Source organism: Polypterus senegalus, chromosome 4, assembly GCF_016835505.1.
Source record: "Polypterus senegalus isolate Bchr_013 chromosome 4, ASM1683550v1, whole genome shotgun sequence".
In the NCBI taxonomy this organism is placed as follows: domain Eukaryota; kingdom Metazoa; phylum Chordata; class Cladistia; order Polypteriformes; family Polypteridae; genus Polypterus; species Polypterus senegalus.
Genome location: NC_053157.1, coordinates 145,770,391 through 145,792,105, shown reverse-complemented (window position 1 = coordinate 145,792,105; position 21,715 = coordinate 145,770,391). Strand labels below are relative to the sequence as shown.

The 21,715-nt window shown below is 36.7% G+C and overlaps 1 protein-coding gene and 1 long non-coding RNA gene across 2 annotated transcripts in view; one reads left to right on the top strand and one right to left on the bottom strand.

The window, feature by feature from the left end:
- Positions 1-21,715, top strand: part of sorcs2 (sortilin-related VPS10 domain containing receptor 2) — a 1,110,734-nt gene that overhangs the window by 960,148 nt on the left and 128,871 nt on the right. The window contains exon 5 of the mRNA XM_039751427.1: positions 4,530-4,603. Within this exon, the coding sequence (XP_039607361.1) occupies positions 4,530-4,603 (74 nt within the window). The remainder of the gene's footprint in view (positions 1-4,529; positions 4,604-21,715) is intronic.
- Positions 1-21,715, bottom strand: part of LOC120527701 — a 163,257-nt gene that overhangs the window by 122,742 nt on the left and 18,800 nt on the right. The window lies entirely within an intron of this gene.

The window sequence follows — 21,715 nt, the reverse complement described above, 5'->3', positions numbered from 1 at the left end:
TGTGAGCAGAGGGGCTTTTTGCTTAGAAGATACTGACACTCCTCTAAAAAATGCCGCTTTATTGCGGTGCTTCGGAATACTTAAAAGCACACGTATTGATTTTTTGATTGTTTGCTTTTCTTTGCGAGCGCTCTCTCTCTCTCTCTCTCTCTCACTCTGAAATTCTCTACTCCTGATGCGGGCACTTCTTTGAAGAGAAGATATATTTGCATTCTTTTAATTGTGAGAAAGAAGAAAGAAGATCTCTGTCTTGTCATGGAGCACAGTTTAAACTTTTGACTAAAGGGTGTTATTTCATGTCTAGAGGGCTCTAATAATGTTAACAGTGTGGGAGAGTTTATAAGGGCTTAAAATATATAAAAATAACCATACAAACATATGGTTTCTACTTCGAGGATTTTCATCTATCGCGGGGGGTTCTGGAACGCAATCCCCGCGATCGAGGAGGGATTACAGTATTTAGCTTTTTCTGTGCTTCTTATTTAGTGTTTTGATATCTTAAACCAGGGGTGCCCACACTTTTTCAGCTTGCGAGCTACTTTTAAAATGACCAGATCAAAATGATTTATCTACATTAAAAATGCTATATACTGAGTATACTTTATACATAAAATATATGTTGTTGTACCTTGTATAACTGAATAACTTTATGGCACAATAACAATTCAATACATTTATGGTCACTACAGTATTTGGATTTAATAATCTTCATGTGGTAAAAGGCTGACTCGCATAAATAAGTAGAGCCGAATAGTGGAGTCAAGGAAGTAGCACATTTCCTCATGTTTGGGTACTTTTCCTCTGTGAGTAAGTTCCAAAACTGCCCAATCGCCCCAGACTCCAGCTGAATGTCATCCTGTAGTGTAAAAATCTCATCCTCCACTGTAGAGGAGTTTTAAGTGAAACAGTGTTGCAATTTCTGATGCGAGTGAATCACCCTCAACATCTTACGTAAATGGACAGCACTTAAATGTAGCGATTGGCTCAAATAAAGCTGAGTCTTGAAACCGTATGTCAAAGTCTGACAGGCAATTTTCAATCTGCTCTGTGTAGCGTATGCTGTCAAGTTGCTCACACACCTTCCATTGCGCCTCCAGCTCTGACCTGAGGTTTTGGATGTTCCCCAAATCAAGGCACTGCAGATTTGAGGACAGATGTTGCATTTTACGTTTGAAAGCATTAACTGAGCTAATCATATTGCCCATGAAGTTCTCTTTTCCTTGTAGCTGTAAATTAAGCTCATTCAACATGTTGGTCAGATCGGAAAAAAAATGCCAAGTCTAGCGGCCATTGATCGTTATTAAGTTGCTTGTATTCTGCATGTTTAATGACAAGGTGAAACTCCTTTTTCTCCGGCCAGGGGTCTTGAAATCTCAGCAGGATTTTCTCCCTAGCCATCTGCCTCAACGAAGGCCTCTTTTATCATCTCTCCATCTTGGAAGGACTTCTTATGCTTAATGATCAAGTGACTCACCCGGAATGATGCTTCGGTGTGTCTGCCTTTGCTTTTGAATTCAGCCGAGTGAAAAATTACGGCTGTCCGATTAACTGCGATTTTAGTTCCCTCTCCTTTCTCCTTCTCAGATCGCTTTTCAGAAGGAAGTCAGTTTTGTAGTTTTTATGAACAGTTCGAAAATGCCTTTCCACATTTTCCTTCTTTGGAATAGCAATGATAGATTGACAGATCAGACAAACGCACTTTGATTGTGACATTGTGAGAAAAAAAATCCTCATCCAATTCCACATCCAGCCCATACCCTCCCCAAACAATTTTTTTTTAAATCCCTTCTTTAGTCGATATAAATTGGAAGGCTAACTAGATCACTTAGATAGCCGGAGATTTGCAGTAGCTCGCGCATTTGAATTGTGCATGCTTGATTACCAGTGTGTTAGAAGAAAAGAGATCTCAGACTGGCTGCCCTGTATGTCAATCAAGTAGAAAATGCCATAGGGAGGATATATAGACTAACAGTTAAATTTTTTTTTTGAATGCAATGCAATTTACCTGCACTACCTTTCCGATCTACTGGTCGATCGCGATCGACGTATTGGGCACCCCTGTCTTAAACAGCTACCCTTTGTGAAAATAAATTATGTAACTATACATATATATATAAACTTTTACATTCAAGATTTTGAGGAATTTAGTTTTTCAATTGTAAAGGTTTTCATCCCTAAATATTGATATATCAAAATGTTCTTTTTTTGTGGATACCTACTGACCTAGATGTACCATGCTGACAAATTTTAGCAATTTAACTAAACAGAAAATAGTGTTTTGTTCATGAGTGACTGTGTGAGTCAACTTTGTAATATACAATATATATATATATATATATATATATATATATATATATATATATATATATATATATACATATACATATATACAGTATACTCCTCAAAAAAATTAAAGGAACATGTATAGCATCAAGTCAATGAAACCTCTGGGATATTGATCTGGTCAGTTAAGTAGCAGAGGGGGTTGTTAATCAGTTTCAGCTGCTTTGGTGTTAATGAAATTAACAATAGGTGCACTAGGGGGGCAATAATGAGATGACCCCCAAAACAGGCCTGGTTTAACGGGTGGAGGTCACTGACATTTTTCCCTCCTCATCTTTTCTGACAGTTTTTTCACTAGTTTTGCATTTGGCTATGGTCAGTGCCACTGCTAGTAGCATGAGGCAATACCTGGACCCTACAGAGGTTTGCACAGGTAGTCCAGCTTATCCAGGATGGCACATCGTTACATCCCATTGGCAGAAGGTTTGCTGTGACACCCAGCAAAGTCTCAAGGGAATGGTGGAAATTCCAGGAGACAGGCAGTTATTCTAGGAGAGCTGGACTGTGCCATAGAAGATCCTTAACCCATGAGCACATGTGACAGACTTGAAAGGGTCTGGAGAAGCCGTGGAGAACGTTATGCTCCCTGTAACATTGTACAGCATGACCAGTTTGATGGTGGGTCAGTGATGGTCTGGGGAGGCATATCCATGGAGGGACACACAGACCTACACAGGCTAGAAAACGGCACCTTGACTACCATTAGGTATCGGGATGAAATCCTTGGACCCATTGTCAGACTCTATGCTGGTGCAATGGGTCCTGGGTTCCTCCTGGTGCACAACAATGCCCGGCCTCATGTGGTGAGAGTATGCAGGCAATTCCTGGAGGATGAAGGAATTGATACCATTGACTGGCCCCCACACTTGCCTGCCTTAAATCCAATAGAACACCTCTGGGACATTATGTTTCTCTCCATCCGACGCCACCAGGTTGCACCTCAGACTATCCAGGAACTCAGTTATGTCTTGGTCCAGATCTGGTGGGAGATCCCCCAGGATACTATCCATCATCTCATTAGAAGCATACCCCGACATTGTCAGGCATGCATACAAGCACGTGGGGGCCATACAAGCTACTGAGTACGATTTTGAGTTGCTGCAATAAAATTACGGCAAAATGGACTAGCCTGCCGCATCATTTTTTCACTTTGAATTTCGGAATGTCTTTGAATTCAGCCCTCTGTAGGTTAATAATTTTCATTTTCATCAAGCAATGTGGCATCATTTAATTCCCAACACATTACCCAGTCCATATCAGTATAGATATCCAGCATGATTTTTTTTCCCATTTAGATCTGATATGTTTTCAAAGTGTTCCTTTCTTCCCCTTTCCTTACATCCAGCTTGCGTTCCAGCCCTGGCCATCCATCACAGTGTGTATGTATATGTATGTATGTATATCTATCTATTATATAAAATAATTTTGGGTTGAGAGACGTGATTATTTTGGGGAGACACTTTGAAGTCCCTTGAGACTACTTGCACCTCACGCCCTGCTTACAAACAATATCTCGGAGACACTTTAACGTCCCGGGAGACAACAAAGTGAGACAAAAGACAGCTGCTGTACAGACTTTTAAATGATCGTCGCGCAGCGCAACATGCAGATCATGCAGCTCGGTAGCAAGCCAGCAGCTGATTCGTTCGCATCTCCTTAGCGTGCGCTCAACCCCCCCCACCCCCCCTTCACAACGTGAGTGGCAGAGACGCGAAGTGGCAAGCATAAAGCGCGCCCCTGGAGAGAGGGTTTGGAGAGCGGGTGAGCAAAGTGAGTAGGGGACAAATAATATATATAAATGTGTGTGTGTGTGTGTGTGTATAAACAGGTTATTACAGGTTGTATATAACTTAGATTACAGGTTATGGCTATCCTACATAAGATGCCCAGTTTCAAGTATTTTGAACTGACTCATTATCAATTACTATGCTTTCTGAGGCTCAAGGTGATAACAGGATATCATGGTGTGACCAGTTATCCATTTCACTAACAATAGTTTCCAGGTGTAACAGGTAAACTCCTAAGGACTCCTCCAAAAACTCCTAAGGACTCCTCCAAAATCTCCTATTGCCAGCTGAGAGATTTTGAACTAGAATGTTTTCTATGTCTGCCTGGCCATGAGTCTCTCTTATTAAGAGGAAAAAAAATGAAATTTTTACGGGTTGTTATATGGTTTTAATTTATAGCTCTACGTATCAACGGACTTGGGCAGAAAATGGACTTTGCTTCAAGAACGAGTGACAAAGGACCGGTTTTTCTGGTAAGCAGCCCTATAATGTCATTATTTTGGGAAGAATGTAAAAGTGTTAGACTTTAAAAGTTTCAGCTGGGTTTAGGTTTACTGTATCATTTAATAAGCATATAAGTATATTCTGTATAGCATCTTTCAGAGATCTTCACAAAGATTTAAATACAAGTACAATGTAAAAAAAACTAAACATTACTTGCATTTACTATATCTGCTGTAGACTGTATCAGAAATGTCAAAGTTATGTCTTATATTAAAGTCAAGAGTGTCATGTGAAGCTCAAAATGTATTTGCCATGTTACACTAGTGTAGTGAAATTCATATATATTTGTTGATTCAGTAACATCACAACAAATGGAAATAAGTTAAAGAAGAAAAATCATATAAAGGTAAGAAAATACATACAGAATATCAGGCAATGTAAATAAATCTGCAAAATACCATGCAGAATGTTTTATACAGAACTTGATTCCACCAGTGATGGGAAAAAAATCAGGCACCACTAAAGTACGTCTAGTCGCAAGATGAATTTTAATGATTTCCATATGGAAGAAAATGTGAAAAAAGTTTAATTTTAAACACATATAAAATATAAAAAATGCTGCTTCCTGAGCTAATGCTGACATTATGTTTATGCAGGTATTGTTTTGGCATGTTTATAAGTGCATTCATATTGGCAAAATCCAGAGGCAGCTCAGGGCTAGTAATCAATATGTCTTTGAACTCAGAAAAAAACTTGGGCCCAGGGGAATATATAAACTCAACGTTACTTTATTGATATATACTACAAGCATTGTGTTTCCCATGTGATTAGAGTGCTGATGCTTTATGGATCCTGCATCCTTGGTTTGAATACTGTCAATGTCAGTGTGGATTTTAAGCAATCTCTGTCTCACATTTTCCACATTGTTTCCCACATTCCAAATAAATGCATGCTCAATTATTTCATTTGTTCTGGCTGTGTGTATGTGGTGTGTAAGTGGAGTCTGTGATAGGCTGGTGCCCTGTTTAAGGTTGGTTCCTTCGTTACACAAAATGCCATCAATATAAGTTTCAGCAGCAGATAATACTGAATTGCATTAACTGGGGTCTGAAAATATTATGTTGTTTCACATTTACTGTCAGTGACTAACAGCATTGTCATAAAGTTGCATATAGTCTTTGCAAGCTCTGGTTTGTCATGTTTATAATGAAATACTTTACCTATGTGTCTCCTCAGAATAGTGATGGTAATACTTACAAAAGACACATAAAAATACAGTAGCACTTACAGAATGCAACATACAGTATATTTAATATAACATGTACATTACTTGTTACTGTGAATGTCTGTTCATTTTGACCTTGAGACTTATAGATAGAAATTAATTCTAAGTTAACTAGTGTGTGTCCCAGTGGTCCTGTGGTTTTGCCTAAAGGAAGGAGTGATAAAAGCAACCGTGCAAAATGGCTGAGGTTTCAAGAATATAGTCTGTCTTACTAATATTACATAATTGGACCAGGACAAGCACTTTTGTTTAGGAAACTATAGCGAGGGTTTTTTTATTGTGGAATGGTTTTGGGGCAGCTGTATTCATACTTTGTTATGTAGACCAGATATGTGGACCATCCCTTTTGTCCTCTAGAATTCTTATCCTCTTATTCTTACATTCACATAGCTGGAAAAAAGACAATGACCCAGAGCTGACTTGTCCGGCGACTTCACTGACCCCTCCACTAATTTCTAGATTCCAGGCTATATGATAAAGCAATAAATCAATACAATACAATAAAGCAAACAGAGGAGCAGGTTTAAACTGTTATCCACCTGTTATATAATTTGCATTTTTATATATGCCAAAAGCAGAAGCAAAATAAATGAGCGTGACAAATTGCACTACACAACCTGGATACTTTAAAAGTTGCGCTGACTGAATCACCCAATGCACAACAGTGTTAAGGTTCTAAACATTACACTGCTCAGACTCACAGTCTCGCCACTTGGGTCTTCTTGGTGACTATTTTCTTTCTGCTTCCTAATTCCTCTTGAAGCTGCTGACTTTTCAAAGGTTGTCAAAGCCAAGGTGAACGCCACTAAGGCTTTGCTGTCTAATTTAATTTACAAAAACACCATATTAGTACATGTTCACAAGATGTGCATGCCAAGGGCTTCCCTTTTTAGACAAGTGGAAAGTTCAGAAAATTACCATTTTACTATATTAAGAATTTAACTTTCATAAAATATAATCTTTCTACTCTGCCCCTAAACAGCAACAGATATCTTCTTTGCAGGCCAGTGTTGTCCACTGACAGTTTCTGTTGTGTGTAGATTAAGAAAGCTGCTATTACAGAGATCAAAAACTCAAGTTAAAAAAAAATAAAGAAAAAGAACTTACAGTATAATGATCTATTGTATGTTATATATTTAACATCTTGAAATAAAAAACAAAAATGACTAAAATATAATAAAATCACTTTCCCCAACATGGCTAATATCAAACATCATAAAAACGTTTATCAAAACCTTGATGCTAAAACATTAACAAAAGTTGAAAGGACAATCTCAATTAATCAAAACCAAAAAAAGTTTACAATTACAAGCACACACACTGAAGTTATTTATGAATTGAATCTCAGCAGCATGAGCATGCAGCATGAGTTCATAAAGCATAATATCAGTAACCTAGTGCATATCATGCCTTCTGGGAGTTAAGCCTGGCAACAGTTCATTGCATCCTAACAACACAGCCTCTATGCATCGAAGCTTACAATAGAAAAAAAATAAAATAAAAATAAGTGGTGGCACGGTAAACACCATTTTCTTGTAGTTAAAATATCAATGTAAAAACACCTACATATAAATATTATGTGATGTTTAAAGCCTCCAAAAACCAACAGTAGGGGAGAAATAGGAATGTATTTAATGCAAAATGAAAAACAGAAAACTGCCCCAAATTGTATCAATAAATATCTAGTTACATTGAAAACATATAAACCTACTCAACATCTTTCTTACCAATTAAACTTAAGAGACTTGTAACCTTTCCTCATTTTCTCTGTAATTTGTAATCAATAGTTATACAACATAATACATACACAGCATCCATTTAGACTACATAGGGAACCTAAAAACAGAATTTGATAGTCGACATTCAAAGAAAGCATGGCATCAGGGATGATTTTCTGGGCTTGCCTGAAGATAGCTGTTCATGCACTGCTTGTAGAGAATAGTTTTGACATACTCCAAAGATTTTCATGGCTACCTGTATGAATCTCATTATTTTGAATTTAAGGTGAAGTAAGAGGTTGTCAAATCAGGCTTGGATACTTTAATTTAATATGCTGTTGTGTTTATTACTACATGAAAATAGAGAATCATTATTTTTAATTTTTGTTAACACTAAACAATCTCAGCCCGTGCAAGGAATACAAATATTGATGTGTCCTGAAACAAAAATTGCCTACCTGTATTCTGATTGTTAGTTTAGCATCTATATAAGCTTCAAAGTACTTGAATGAATTTATGTGCATGATGCAACAATTATAAACAAGGGATCACCAAAAGGTTTAGGGTCAAACAACATTTCCTAAGTTTTTCAAATATTGAGAATGAGCGAGTGATGAGGGAATGATTCTCACACCACTTGTTTTGTCTTGGTAGGGTTCTATATTACTGTACTTTCCCCTTTTGTATTATTAATGTGTAGCCTTTGACAGAATGCCTCAAATCTCACAGAATTACCACTGTTTATAAAGTTCTAGCTGAAATACCTGGCGTTGCCCTGGAGGAAAATAAAGTGTTGTTTTTTTTAAATTTTTTGAGAAAAATATAATTAAAAAAAACACAACTTTAAAAATAAATTAACAAACAGTGAAGACTTACTAATGTGCTTGTATTTTTTACTGAAGTGTGTTGTTATATATAATGTTTTTCATTTTTTCCATCTTTAGCCAATATATAAAGATTCTTAGGACTTTGTACCATTGAACATGCCACTTAAAGTTGTCCATGTGAGAAACAGGTTGTGTCCAAATTGATTCCAGCAATGATTGTCCAAACGTTCCAAGCATCAAGTGGATGATAACAGACATACTAGACCGAATCTGCAATTAGTCTCTTCCAATTGAAATTCTTTTACAATCAATTAAAGGTTAAATATTTTACATATATAAATAAATCAAGTCTATTTGGGGAGCATGCACTGGTACAGCCACTACACGACGAAACAACTCAGGATCCCGGTTTGTAACCCCCCAGGCAGACATGCGGTCCAGTCCCATCCTCTGGAAATGACCCTCCATCTGTTGCATCCAGGTGTTAATGTTTGCATTCCCTTGGCCTGGTCCAGCCACTCAGGTCCCCAACAATGAGGATCTTACAAGATGGATTACCCTTGGGGAAACAAACCACATGGCCGTAGTGCTGTAACTGATGCTCTATCACAATGCAGGTAATGTGCCTCATTCGGGATTCCATGAGCAACTGCTCATTCGACACAAAGTCAAACCAACAGTACCCAAGGATTTTCCAGAGAGACACAGTACCAAAGGAGTCCAGTCTTTGTCTCTGGTCACTGGATAACATCCGTGCCTCGCAACCATCTAGCAAGACAGGAAGCAACAGGACTTAGACCTTCGTCCTTTTGCATAGATATCGGGGGTGCCACACACCCCTTTCCAGTGACCTCATGACCTCATATTTGGAGTATATTTTGCCTTCACTTTTGATAAGTTAAATTAGTTTTTTTGATTATTGCATATTAAAAAAAATCCTATTGCTTTATTACGAAAAAATTGTAACACCAACACGTTAGATATGAAGTTGCAAAACAAATGACATTTAGTTCATTAATAAATAAACAAAAATCACAAAGAGAGCAGCTGAATCTACAAAATAAATATAGGATGTTTATGGTAGATGAAAGTAAAATTGCTTACTTATCTATACTAATAAAAGGCAAAGCCCTCACTCACTCACTCACTCACTCACTCACTCACTGACTGACTCATCACTAATTCTCCAACTTCCCGTATGGGTGGAAGGCTGAAATTTGGCAGGTTCATTCCTTACAGCTTCCTTACAAAAGTTGGGCAGGTTTCATTTCGAAATTCTACGCGTAATGGTCATAACTGGAAGCAGTTTTTCTCCATTTACTGTAATGGAGATGAGCTTGAACGCCGTGGGAAGGAGTTTCGTGTGACATCATCACGCCTCACACGTAATCACGCAGTACATAGAAAATCAGGAAGACCTCCAAAAAGCGCTGAAGAAAACATGCATTATATAATTGAGAAGGCAGCGAAACAATAAGAAGCGAGCGAGTGACATATACAACCATATTGATGAGTTCTGCTACTTCGGAAAAAAGCACGATGTAAACCTACACTTTAAATTAAGTTCATAGACAGGCTGCCGCTGGCGTTTGTAATTTAGTGCCTGCCCATATAAGGCCGTCCGTCAGCGGCAATCCAATAGCAAACTCCCACTAAATGTTCACGGGTTAAGGACTGTGCTTATGGAGAGGAAGATGAGATGGTCAGGGTGGTGTTTGGCACAAACTCAGCAAAACTGCGAGCGAAAGTTTTAAGTGCCAGGACTAAGGTAACATTAAATACAGCCATGGACATCGCACGACATGACACCAGCACAACTGGGGAACTTCGATGCATGTACACCGAGCGGCTCACATGAACTGACGCAGTGCACAGATAAAAAGCAACAGTTCCAAAGAGCGCTGAACAAAAACTGAATTACACAATTGAAAAGGCAGCAAAAAATATGAAGCGTCTGATACATACAAGCATATTCATAAATGCAGCTACTGTGGAAACAAAGCACACGGTGGAAAAAGTCAATGTCCCGCTAAAGGAAGACAGTGTAAAAAAAAAAACCCGTGCATGCAGTGTGTCAGGTCTCAGATAAAGAAGAAGACGAGCTGTTTATTGATGCAGTAAGAAACGAATCGATGAATGAAACCTGTCATCTTTACAACGATTGACAAACACGGAATGTAACTTGAACACAACACATCCTACAAATACAAACCTGATTGAAAGAAATAATGATAATCAAATCATTGATGACAGCAACACTCAGTAACACTCACAAAACAAATACTGTATATTGACAGTCATGTTACGTTATTTTAAAATGTTCCCTTTTCTTTTCTAGCTTTTTAACACACTACTTCTCGCTTGATACGCGGTATATATATATATATATATATGTATATATATGTATATATATATCCCGATCTACATACTCGAATAATGGATACTTTATTCGCCATCAATGATTGTTTTGGTAAAGCCATACTCAGTGTATTCATTAGATGAACGGTAAAAAAGTAAGAGCGAGGGAGGATGACTTATTGAGGCATGCAGGCTGTAGTGCGCGTCATCTCTATCTGAATTTGCGATCACATTTGAAAAATATATCTTTTCAAGTTCTATTTAGTCCATATGTGTCAAACTCAAGGGCGCGGGCCACATCCGCCCGTGTGTAATTATATCCAGCCCGAGATCATTTTATATACTGTATTATTGTTATTAATGGCCCGGTATATGAAGCGCTGGTAACACAATAAACTACAGGTCCCATAATGCAGCGCTTCAGCTGCCTTGCCGAACACTTACCGCGTTAATCAAGTCTAGCTTATGATGCTGCAAGTTATTGCGAAGCTAGCTCACACGATGCTGAAGAGAAAAGTTGATTCTGAAAATAGAGCCTTTAAAAACCGATGGGAGGCTGAGTATATGTTTACTGAACCCGTGTGTCTCATTTGTGGAGCTAATGTGGCTGTAATTACAGAATTTAATCTAAGACGGCACTATGAGACAAAACATCAGGGAGTTCTGTGTTGTGGAGATTCTCAGGATGGATTGCAGGTGCTCATCAGTGAGGCTGAAAGACCTGAATGCAATGCAGAAGATACAGAAAGCAGAAGAATTAAATAAGAATCTGACACTTCAGCGGACGTTTTTACCCGTGCACAATCACAAAGTGATTTCAAGTGAAGTTGCTTTTGTGGGAGACACAAATGCACCAGTGCAACTTTCCCTGTTGCCAAGTAATGTTAAACCAAGTCGTCACTACGGTGTTCCCAAATACGCACTTTGCTGATAAACCGAGCGCACTGAGTTTGCACGGCGCTTTGGTGACTTTGAAGAACAAAAAAAGTCCGTCTACTTGCGGCTCGAACCTTGTGCATGTTTGGTAGCACATATCTGTGTGAGAAGCTCTTCTCAGTGATAAAGAATAACAAAACAGCACACAGGAGTTGCCTCACTGATGAGCACCTGCAATCCATCCTGAGAATCTCCACAACACAGAACCTCACACCAAACATAAACGAACCTGTTGCCAAAAAAAGATGCCAGGCATCCAGCTCTAAAATGACATATGAGCAAAGACAACTTAATGATTTGATTTGTTATTGCTGAAAGGAACACATTTTATTTATATTTCCAGGTTTTGTTATGCAGCATGTTCATATTTGAATTTGTATAATTTTGAAAGGATATATTTTTATGGAGAGCAAAATCTTTTGGGATATTTAAAATCTAAGTTTATTTTTATATAAAATTTACATAAGAGTAAAGAAATTTGAATGTTTGTTCTTTTAAGTTATTTAAGGTTTGAGTTGATTTATTCACAAATAATATTCCTGTCTGTTTTTACCATTCCTACCAAAGATATTTCTGTCGACTAAATAAAAATTCCTTCTATTTAAAATTTAAATAGAACTTGAACAAATATGATAGTTCATAATATCCACGCAGACTTGCACGTAAGAGCGGGAGTTATCCGTTTTAACAAGCAGCGTATTGCACTGATACGAAATAGCTGTGTGTGTATATATGTAGATATGTATGTATATGTATATATATGTTTATATATGTGTGTGTGTATGTATATATATATATGTGTGTGTATGTATGTATGTGTGTATGTATATGTATATATATATATATATATATATATATATATATATATATATATGACAGCAACACTCATCACTCACAACAGTGACAAAACAATTACATTGACAATCATGTTACGTTATTTTCAAAATGTTTCCTTTTCTTTTTCATTGCTTCTTCAACACACTACTTCTCCGCTGCGAAGCGCGGGTATTTTGCTAGTCTTATATATAATATATAATAGATACCGTTTTTTAATCAAAATATAATCACGGAATACGTTCAAAGTAGTGTAAAAACGATAGGAAAAGTGAAGCCTTTTTTAAGGTTTTTTGACAGATTAATTTTTGTTTTGTGGTGTAGTAATAAGTTTTTACATGCAGAATTTTTAACGACATAAAAAATCGTCAGTTAAATTAATATTATTATTAGGTTGATTTCCAGCCAATGAGGGTCTTACAAGCTGAATCACCCTCAGGGAAATGTACCACATGGCCGTAGTGCCATAACTGATGCTTCATCACAATGCAGGTAATGTGCCTCATTCGGGACTCCATGAGCAACTGCTCATTCGACACAAAGTCAAACCAACAGTACCCAAGGATTTTCCGGAGAGCCACAGTACCAAAGGAGTCCAGTCTTCGTCTCTGGTCACTGGATAACATCCATGTCTCGCAACCATCCAGCAAGACAGGAAGCAACAGGACTTGGACCTTCGTCCTTTTGCATAGATATTGGGGGTGCCACACACCCCTTTCCAGTGACCTCATGACCTCATATTTGGAGTATATTTTACCTTCAATTTTGTTAAATTAGTTTTTTGATTATTACATATTAAAAAAAATCCTATTGCTTTATTCCACTTTAAATAATACATTATTGATAATATTCAAAAATAATAACAATAAGCAAAGTACAAGTGAATATTTACAACCATACAACCTGATAAATGCTGATGCGTAGTTCAGGCAGCACACAGACTTGTAGTTTTTTTGGTTGGCTGCTGAGTTATGGTCCTCATGCCAATGGTGTGACAGAGAGATGCTTCTTCATGGTGATGTTTGTAAGGGAGAGGTAAAGCAACTGAATGAATTCATTCTTTGTCCAAACCCTAACACCAATAGGGCATTGTGCTTCAGAATGGCCTTTGATTCAGGCTAATCCCAAACAGCCATACTTCAGATGAATGGGGCACATGATACTTTTCACACCTGCCCCCAAAACCATTTGCTCAGCTGATGCTTGCGAGCTCAGTAGATTGGTTTTCCTGTGGGGGTTGATTGAGAGAGTCCTGCAGAGAAACACTTGCCAAGCTGGTTTTAGGTACTTCCCCCAACCCTGTCATAAAATTAGAAACACTCAGTCCTGAAAGGGGGCGGGGGTTCTTATCAGTGATAGACATTAGTATTATAAGTTACAAATAAAGACATATAAAATATTTATAAACTTATATGCACAATTTCACACCACAACACCACTGAACAAACCTCTCTGTCTCTTTTTTATATGTAACCACTTGTAAGTTTATGGGCCAAAGATTCACATAACATCCACCAATTTCACAATGTAAATATATGAAGTAGTACTAGTGAATTGATTTGTATATAATGTAAAGTTGTCACATCTCTGAGAAACACCAGTATTAAGAAACAGAGACTCAGATAAAGTCCTAGTAACTGTAGTCTGTTGGTTATGGACCGTTAAAAAGAAGGAATACCATTTAATAATTAAAAGATTGACATTCATCTGTATAGCTTTGTAATCAGAATTTAAAAGTAGTAACGACCAAGCTAGTGGGTGAAAAACATTAAAATCTTAGCTAAAATCAACAAAGAGAATCCTAGCATAAGCTTTGGGGCTCTCAAGGATGTTGTACATTAAGATGAAGAACTCTATTAATTGAATCATCAGTCCCCCTTTAGTGTGTATAAGTAAGCTGGTATAAATCAAGGTCAGCTTGTTTCTCAGACAACAGCCTTAACCACATTTTCCATACATTTCTTAGCAATAGATAGTAAAGCAAAAGGTTTATAATCATTATTTTCCTGAGGATGAAGATTGTTAGTATTGGTACTCTAACTGACTACTTCTGCAATGTTGGAACAATATGACATTCTATATAGATTGTTGAAGAATATTTCACCAAAGCTGTGTTACCTCCTCTTTACAAGTCTGTAATTAAAAGCCCAAGGTACCATCTAAACCAGTTGCCTTATTGCTATTTATACTCATAAAAGCACCCAGCACAGTACCCTGGCCCAACACTACAGGGGAGCAGTTGCAGCTGAACTGTGCTGTCCCTTCTGTTTAGGGTTTGTGCCCTAAAAATAGTACTGCATTTTTGGTAGTGATGAAATGATTGTACTGAGTATTAATAAACAGCAAAGAAAAATGTTTGTGTAGCATCAGACCTCATCTGTACATTTCTTATCTGTTCTACAATGAAACAGCGAGAAGGATTTGCAAGTAGGATGTCTACCAACTATTCTTTTTCCCAAACTAAGCAACACAGTTTATTATTGTGTTAGACAGCCTTGCTCTGATGTTAAAAGCAATAAACCAAAAGATATGTGAAAAAGAACATCTGAACCAAATGGTGAACTTTCCTGATCACCAAAGTTTGTTTTCCTATGCTGGAGTATTATACCACAGTCACTGTCTAGAAAGAATTGCAATGAGATGATCACCAAAATAGTACTGTACAACTCCATAGAGAAAACACGAAGGCAAAGACAAGTCAAAAGGAAGTAGCGAGAGTCAAAACCTGTATACAAAAATGAATACTTTCTAAGAGCACTTGTTCACTGATTGACTCAATATTTTGGACAAAGCAGCTCGTGCTTTTGCACTGAAACTTATCAGTTCATATCAAAAGAGCTTTCCCTAGCAACCAGGCACGATAACACAGAAACAATTTTCTGCCCATAGAGGCTTTTCAAATGTTGATGTGGCTCTGTTAAAATTCAAATAAAAAAAATTTAAAACTTTCTCAAACAAAGATATCAAATTAAAACTCATTCATCAAATTCAAGCTTCAAAATGAGACAAGTCTAAAATTCAAAACAAAAATCATTACTCAAAGTACAAAAAGAAATTTTAAACAGTTAAAGTGGGTTTCCCGAATTTAAATAACATTGACTCTGTTCCTTATTGACACAAGTTTGTGGCAATTTCTCAATGCTTGTGTATGTGTTGGGGTAAATTACATAAATGCCAATTTTATTTTCATTGTGAATCCATATTGTTTCTTTAGCATGTCACTTAAGCTTCTGATTTGTTGTTTGATATTCTACATATTGCATGTAAAGACATAATCCTGAGAATTGATATATTTGTTAAGGCGGGTTTAAGATATAGCTATATTAGGTTTTTTAGCAGATTATTAATCTGGTAAAAAGTTAATGATATTGACCCAAATAAAAATCTGACTGATTTTTATAACACCAAATTTTTGTAGTGAGTATTCATTGCTACCCCATTGTTTATTGCAAAAGATAATGAAAGAAAATATTTCACTTCTATATTTGCAACAGCTCCATTTCATCTGAAGGGTCACAGTAACCCAAAGGAGTATTTGTCTGTCTGAACTCCTTACCTCCCATTCTGGTGCCCTCTGATTGTCTAATTCTAAGGCATACTGAACACGTTAGGGGTTACTGTCCTCTGGCAGCCATTATCACCCGCATTGGCATATGGAGAAGTTCTCCATTTCCAAAAGTGGGGCTTTCTTTCATTAAATGGTTACCAGATGTACCATCTCATTTCTTGTACTCCAACGATGCTTTGCCAACAATGCTTTGCCAACAGGAAACTTGTTGCAGTGTTATTTGAACCACAGGCCTCAAGACAGTTATGCCACTATTTGAACACAGTGTATAGAGTATTTTCAGTCATTTGGAAGATTAAGTAAATGTTTACAATACAATATTTTTCTACATCATCCCTAGAGGCTTAAAGATGAATGGTGTTCAGAGTCACTGGCATTCACCAGTGCCAGTTTCAGTACTCCTGCCAAGAAGGCATATTGCATGTTGCAATCAACAGAGACAGAGGAAGCTACCGTGTGCTAAGCAAGATAAACCCTGAATTGTTCTTCACCCTTTTTATACATCAATGAAAAATGTGTTCATTCATTTATACATTACACTAGTCTATGAACACAGATTCCTGTAAGTGAGAGGCAATTCTATTAATATATAAATGTACTCTGCTTTTTTAAATTTAGTAGGTAGAATGTTCTTGATTATGTAAAGTCTCAGTTAGTGTGAAAAATATTTTTATGCTTATTTATGATAGCTTAGTATTTTTTCAGCATAAAAATTCACTAATTCTAGCAATAATCTTTCACAAAGAAATGTCCTCAAGTGGTTTAGGAATCACAGACTTATTAAGGAGGTCTTGGTTTAGAAAAAGAAACTAATATGATGGGCTGGTAAAAGAAAAAGAAAACACATTTTTATTTGAAAACAAACAATTTAAAGCCTCAAGATCCATTGAGTAGCAGAGTGAAGATAGTGTGATTAACACACAATACTGTAACACCTAATTTTCTAGCATCTGTGCTGTAGGTTTCCTCATTCAAAGAGGTTATGAATAGTGGATTATAAAATTATAAATATAGATTTATATTCTAACATTCTAGCAATAATTCTAGCAATTATATGAGTTTTCACATAATTGTATGTTTTATGTTCAATGAAAATAGCTGCCCTCCCCTTTTTGCTCAAAACATTAATCATGGCATGTTACATGATTATAATTACCCTTTATTATATTAATATGTTGTTACATGGGTATTTTGTTTTTTGCATTTTATATATTTTTTCACATGAGCATTCTGTTTCTGTGATTTATTTTTTAACTTCATTTGACAAAGTTAGTATTGTCCACGTGTGGTTTTCTTTGTTAATAATAATTATTTGCAGTTATATAGCGCTTTGCTCACTACTCAAAGTGCTCAGCATTTGCAGGTTAAGGGCCCAACAGAGCAGAGTCCCTTTTGGCATTTACGGAATTCAAACCGTCAACCTTCCGATTGCCAGTGCAGATCCCTAGCCTCAGAGCCACCACTACACCTGTAATGCTACTTGGAGATATCATGTGACCACAGTCACAATGCTGATGACATCACAGAAGTGACATTAAATGTGTCGGTGCACTTCATGCACAATCTCTCAGTGGATACAATTATTGACAAAGTCCTATTTAATGTAGTTAGTTTTTGAATTTAAGTTTGCCATAGTGCTTGGTTTGTGCTTGTGATTTTTCACTTTGTTTATGCTTCCACTTTTTGATTAAAGTCTTCTCCTTTTTGTTTTGGCTTTTTGTTATTTCTGTTCTCATGGTTTTGAACTCTCGCTTTGCCTCACCACATCTAGGTCTTGATTAACCATTTCCGGGTCATTTGCTACTACACAATAATCTTTGGACACACCTTGTATTCTTACACCCTGTAAACCTGTAACACCTTAGAATTTTCTTTTAATTTTTTTAATGTCACTTGTCAACGCATTTATAAATATTTTGTTTTTTTGTTAATATTTAGATAGGTATATTCTCATGTTTCAAAATGTACTATTATGAGTTTGCTTTTATTTTTTCGGAGGCATGCTGTCCCCTCCTGTTATTGCCATGCTCAGTCTTTCATTTTATATTCTTGTGTCATCTACAGTATAAATTATGACTTTGTCAAAAGGTAGGGACATTAAGGTTTGTCATCTGACAGAAAAATAAAACATGTTGAAATGTCAGTTGTATCATCAATTGTGTCCCCTCCTGGACCTTTCATTTTTTATTAATCCAAGGATACTTATAGTTTATGTAATTCCTCCTTGGGCATTTCGCAGTTCTACCGCTTGAGCATATTTATCACTACGCTGTCTAATGTAACGTGATATCTCTAGAGGCTCCTACAGTACATCTGGTAAGCACATGCAGCAGCCATACTCAGTGGGGTACATCTTAACAGAACAACTCAAAATGTATACAAAGATAAACACTCTTGGAGCTGCCATACTCTAATAAATATGGTCTCCGTTTAATGAGATTTCTGTCATAATGGTAGGAAATATATTAAATGCATGTTGTTGCTCACCTCATATCTTGGCTGTCATGGCTTTTTATTTGCACTTGAATGAAAAGGCAATATTGTTCCATCAATATATACTGTATGCAGGTATACACATCTACCTCTTTTATAGTAAATATGAATTTTTTAACATAAAATTGTTGAGTTAAAATACATGATTTTACCAATAAGGAACTTATAATCAGTTTTAATGTGACAATCAAGCAAAAGTCTATGCTTTTATAGGTGAAGATCTGTGTAAATATATCACCGCTATTGGTGCCAAACAAACCAAGAAAGAGAATATTGTAGTAGTTTTTTCTTTTTTTTAAATAATGCATGCTTTTATGTTATTTTTATTTAGCATAATCAAAGTGGAAATCTTATTTCCAGGCTCTAATATTCAGTTTATGCCCTTGAGCAATCAATCAGACAGAGTTTGTTGCTCTTCAAAGAATATAAGTGAACTGACCTCCTACTCTGATCCCTTTTAAACTCCTCATAGCCATCTTATCCATGATGTTGGTCTTTATAGTCCTTCCACAGCATTTTTGGATGGTTTTAGACCCTCTTTGTTTCTAGCTTCACTGCACGGGTGTGTCCTGGCTCCTACACTTCTGGGTTCTAGTTACAAAGAGAGGACAAAAGGCTGGGAAATATCAGGGGTTGTCAACGCCCATTACTGTGACATTAAATTGTTTTTTTTGCTGTTCTGTGTTAAAAAAGCCAACCTAAATCCACTGTGATTAAATGTTGTGTAATAATCATGTGTGAAAACTTTTTATAGGCTGTGTATATAATACTGATGTATATAAGCCCATGTTACATGTAAATTATATTGGTCTGTGTACATGTAGTGTTCATTTATTTGCAGTCTATAATGCTTTGCATGGGGTGATTCCCTTTGATTTGTGCATGAAGTTTATCAGTTTAAGTTTGTGCAAGTGTTGTGTATATGACCTTTATTATTTTCCTTGCATTCATTATTGGTTTATGTATGGATTAATCTGGCTGCACATGGACAATATTGTTTAATAAATGAACTGTATGTGTGTGTGTGCGTGTGTGTGTGTGTGTGTGTGTGTGTGTGTGTGTGTGTTTGCAATGTATTGATCTGTAAGCATAAAGTGCTAGTTGATCAAAAGACCGTGAAAGGATTGAGGCTGAACTACTTTAAAAACAATTGTTAGCCTCCTGCAAACAGAGACAACTCACAAGTGAAATAATGAACATTGTTAAAGAAATGAATAGAACTCAAGATTTAGATAGAAAACACTTTTAATTTTTAATTTATTTTGCTACCTCAGTTGCTGAAAGGATTCAATATCCTTGTCCTCCAGCCAGTCTCTTCTTGTAGGCACAAAAGGATTTTCACTGAAGAAAGTAAATATCTACGTTTTCCCAATATTTAACAATGCAACTTTTAGCCAATAGTGTTGTCTGAATTTTCAGAAATAAAGTTCTCAAAATTAGAATCTAAAAAAATTAATTCATCAAGCCACTCTGTGAACTCACCTATCGAGTTTATATCCACAAAGAGCTGGAGCCTATCCTGGCAACATCATATGCAAGTCAGCAAGCAGCCCTGGATAGTAGTCGATCACGGGGCACAATGGTTAAGCCATACTCTACATCCACTCAGAGTCAGTCAGTCAGTCATCATCCAACCCGCTATATCCTAACTGCAGGGTCACAGGGGTCTGCTGGAGCCAATCGCAGCCAACACAGGGCGCAAGGCTGGAACAAGCCCTGGGCAGAGCACCAGCCCACCACAGGGCTCCACTCAAAGTGAGTAATTTTAAAGTTGCAATTAAACTGAACCAGCACATCTTATGTTGTGAAAATAAATTGAACAAAAACCCAAGTAGACAGGAACAGAAAACTGCAAACAGTGACAGGAACTCGATTCAGGTCCTCTAGAGCTGTGAGGGTGCACTAACCACCACACTGCAATGCTACCTTAATAAAAAGTATTATTTTACATTGTGGATACAGCAGTAATTATCAAATAACTATCCGTGTTTAGCAATGTATCTATTTCATTATGCTCCACCCATCCATTTCCTGTGTTATAAATGTTATAAATCTTATGGTCATGGGGAGTGAGCCATTATCAGAACCTTTGAGCACCAGACAGGAATTGACCCAAGATAGAACACTAGTTCATGACAGTGCATATTTACAGTATGTACACTCTCCACTGACTAATGTCATGCTAATTTAGATACATTAATTCATTTAAATTGCACTGGCTTGAGATGTGGAAGGAAACCCACAGAGACATGTGGAGAAGATGAAAATGCCAAATATACAGTGATTGGGAGGGCAGTGATAACACTACTAAATTCAGTAACACTTTATCATTTATAAATCAGTAATAATGTGAACATTGTTAATACTTATGAGATATACTAGTACTATTGTCACATGTACAGACTACAGTGAAATTTTTACTTGCAGCTAGACCCATGGAACATATTGCCATTGTCTGAAATTGTCAAAGCAACATATAAACAGTTTGCATTGCAGCTTTGCTGGTAATGACATGAATTATTTTTTTAAATAAAAAGGTGCAAAGCAATATAAGTAAACATTTGCACTACCAAGACTTAATGTAAGCATTACAAAAAATGTTTTGGTGAGTTAGATCAGTCATATATGAAACTCAGATGTGTGAATATTACCGGTAGATGGTACAGTGAGAGACATGGAAGGCAGCTAAAGTTAAGTGTGACAGGCACCCTCTAAAGTAAAACAACAAGACAAGACTACTTGTATAAACTTTATAATTTGTACATGCCCCTTCAATAATAGACATCTAAGATAAACATTAGAGAATTTATTTTAATTCAGTAGGTGATTTAATATGGAGACTAGTCAGTAGACAGGGCAACTCCGAATTGATAAAATGAGCACCATAGTGATGGCTATGTGATAGACCATACTCTACATTATCCTCTGTATCCTCTATATACTATCAAAATAATATGCTGTACATCGTCAATTATTTACAGTCAACAGCCAACAAGCTACACTTGTTCTAAACATTTGTGCTACCTACAGGTCTGATAAATATCTAAAATAAAACTTATAAAGAAAAATACTTGCAAAGCCTAGTAACTTGGCTAATGATTCTGGTGTACAAAAAAAGCTGT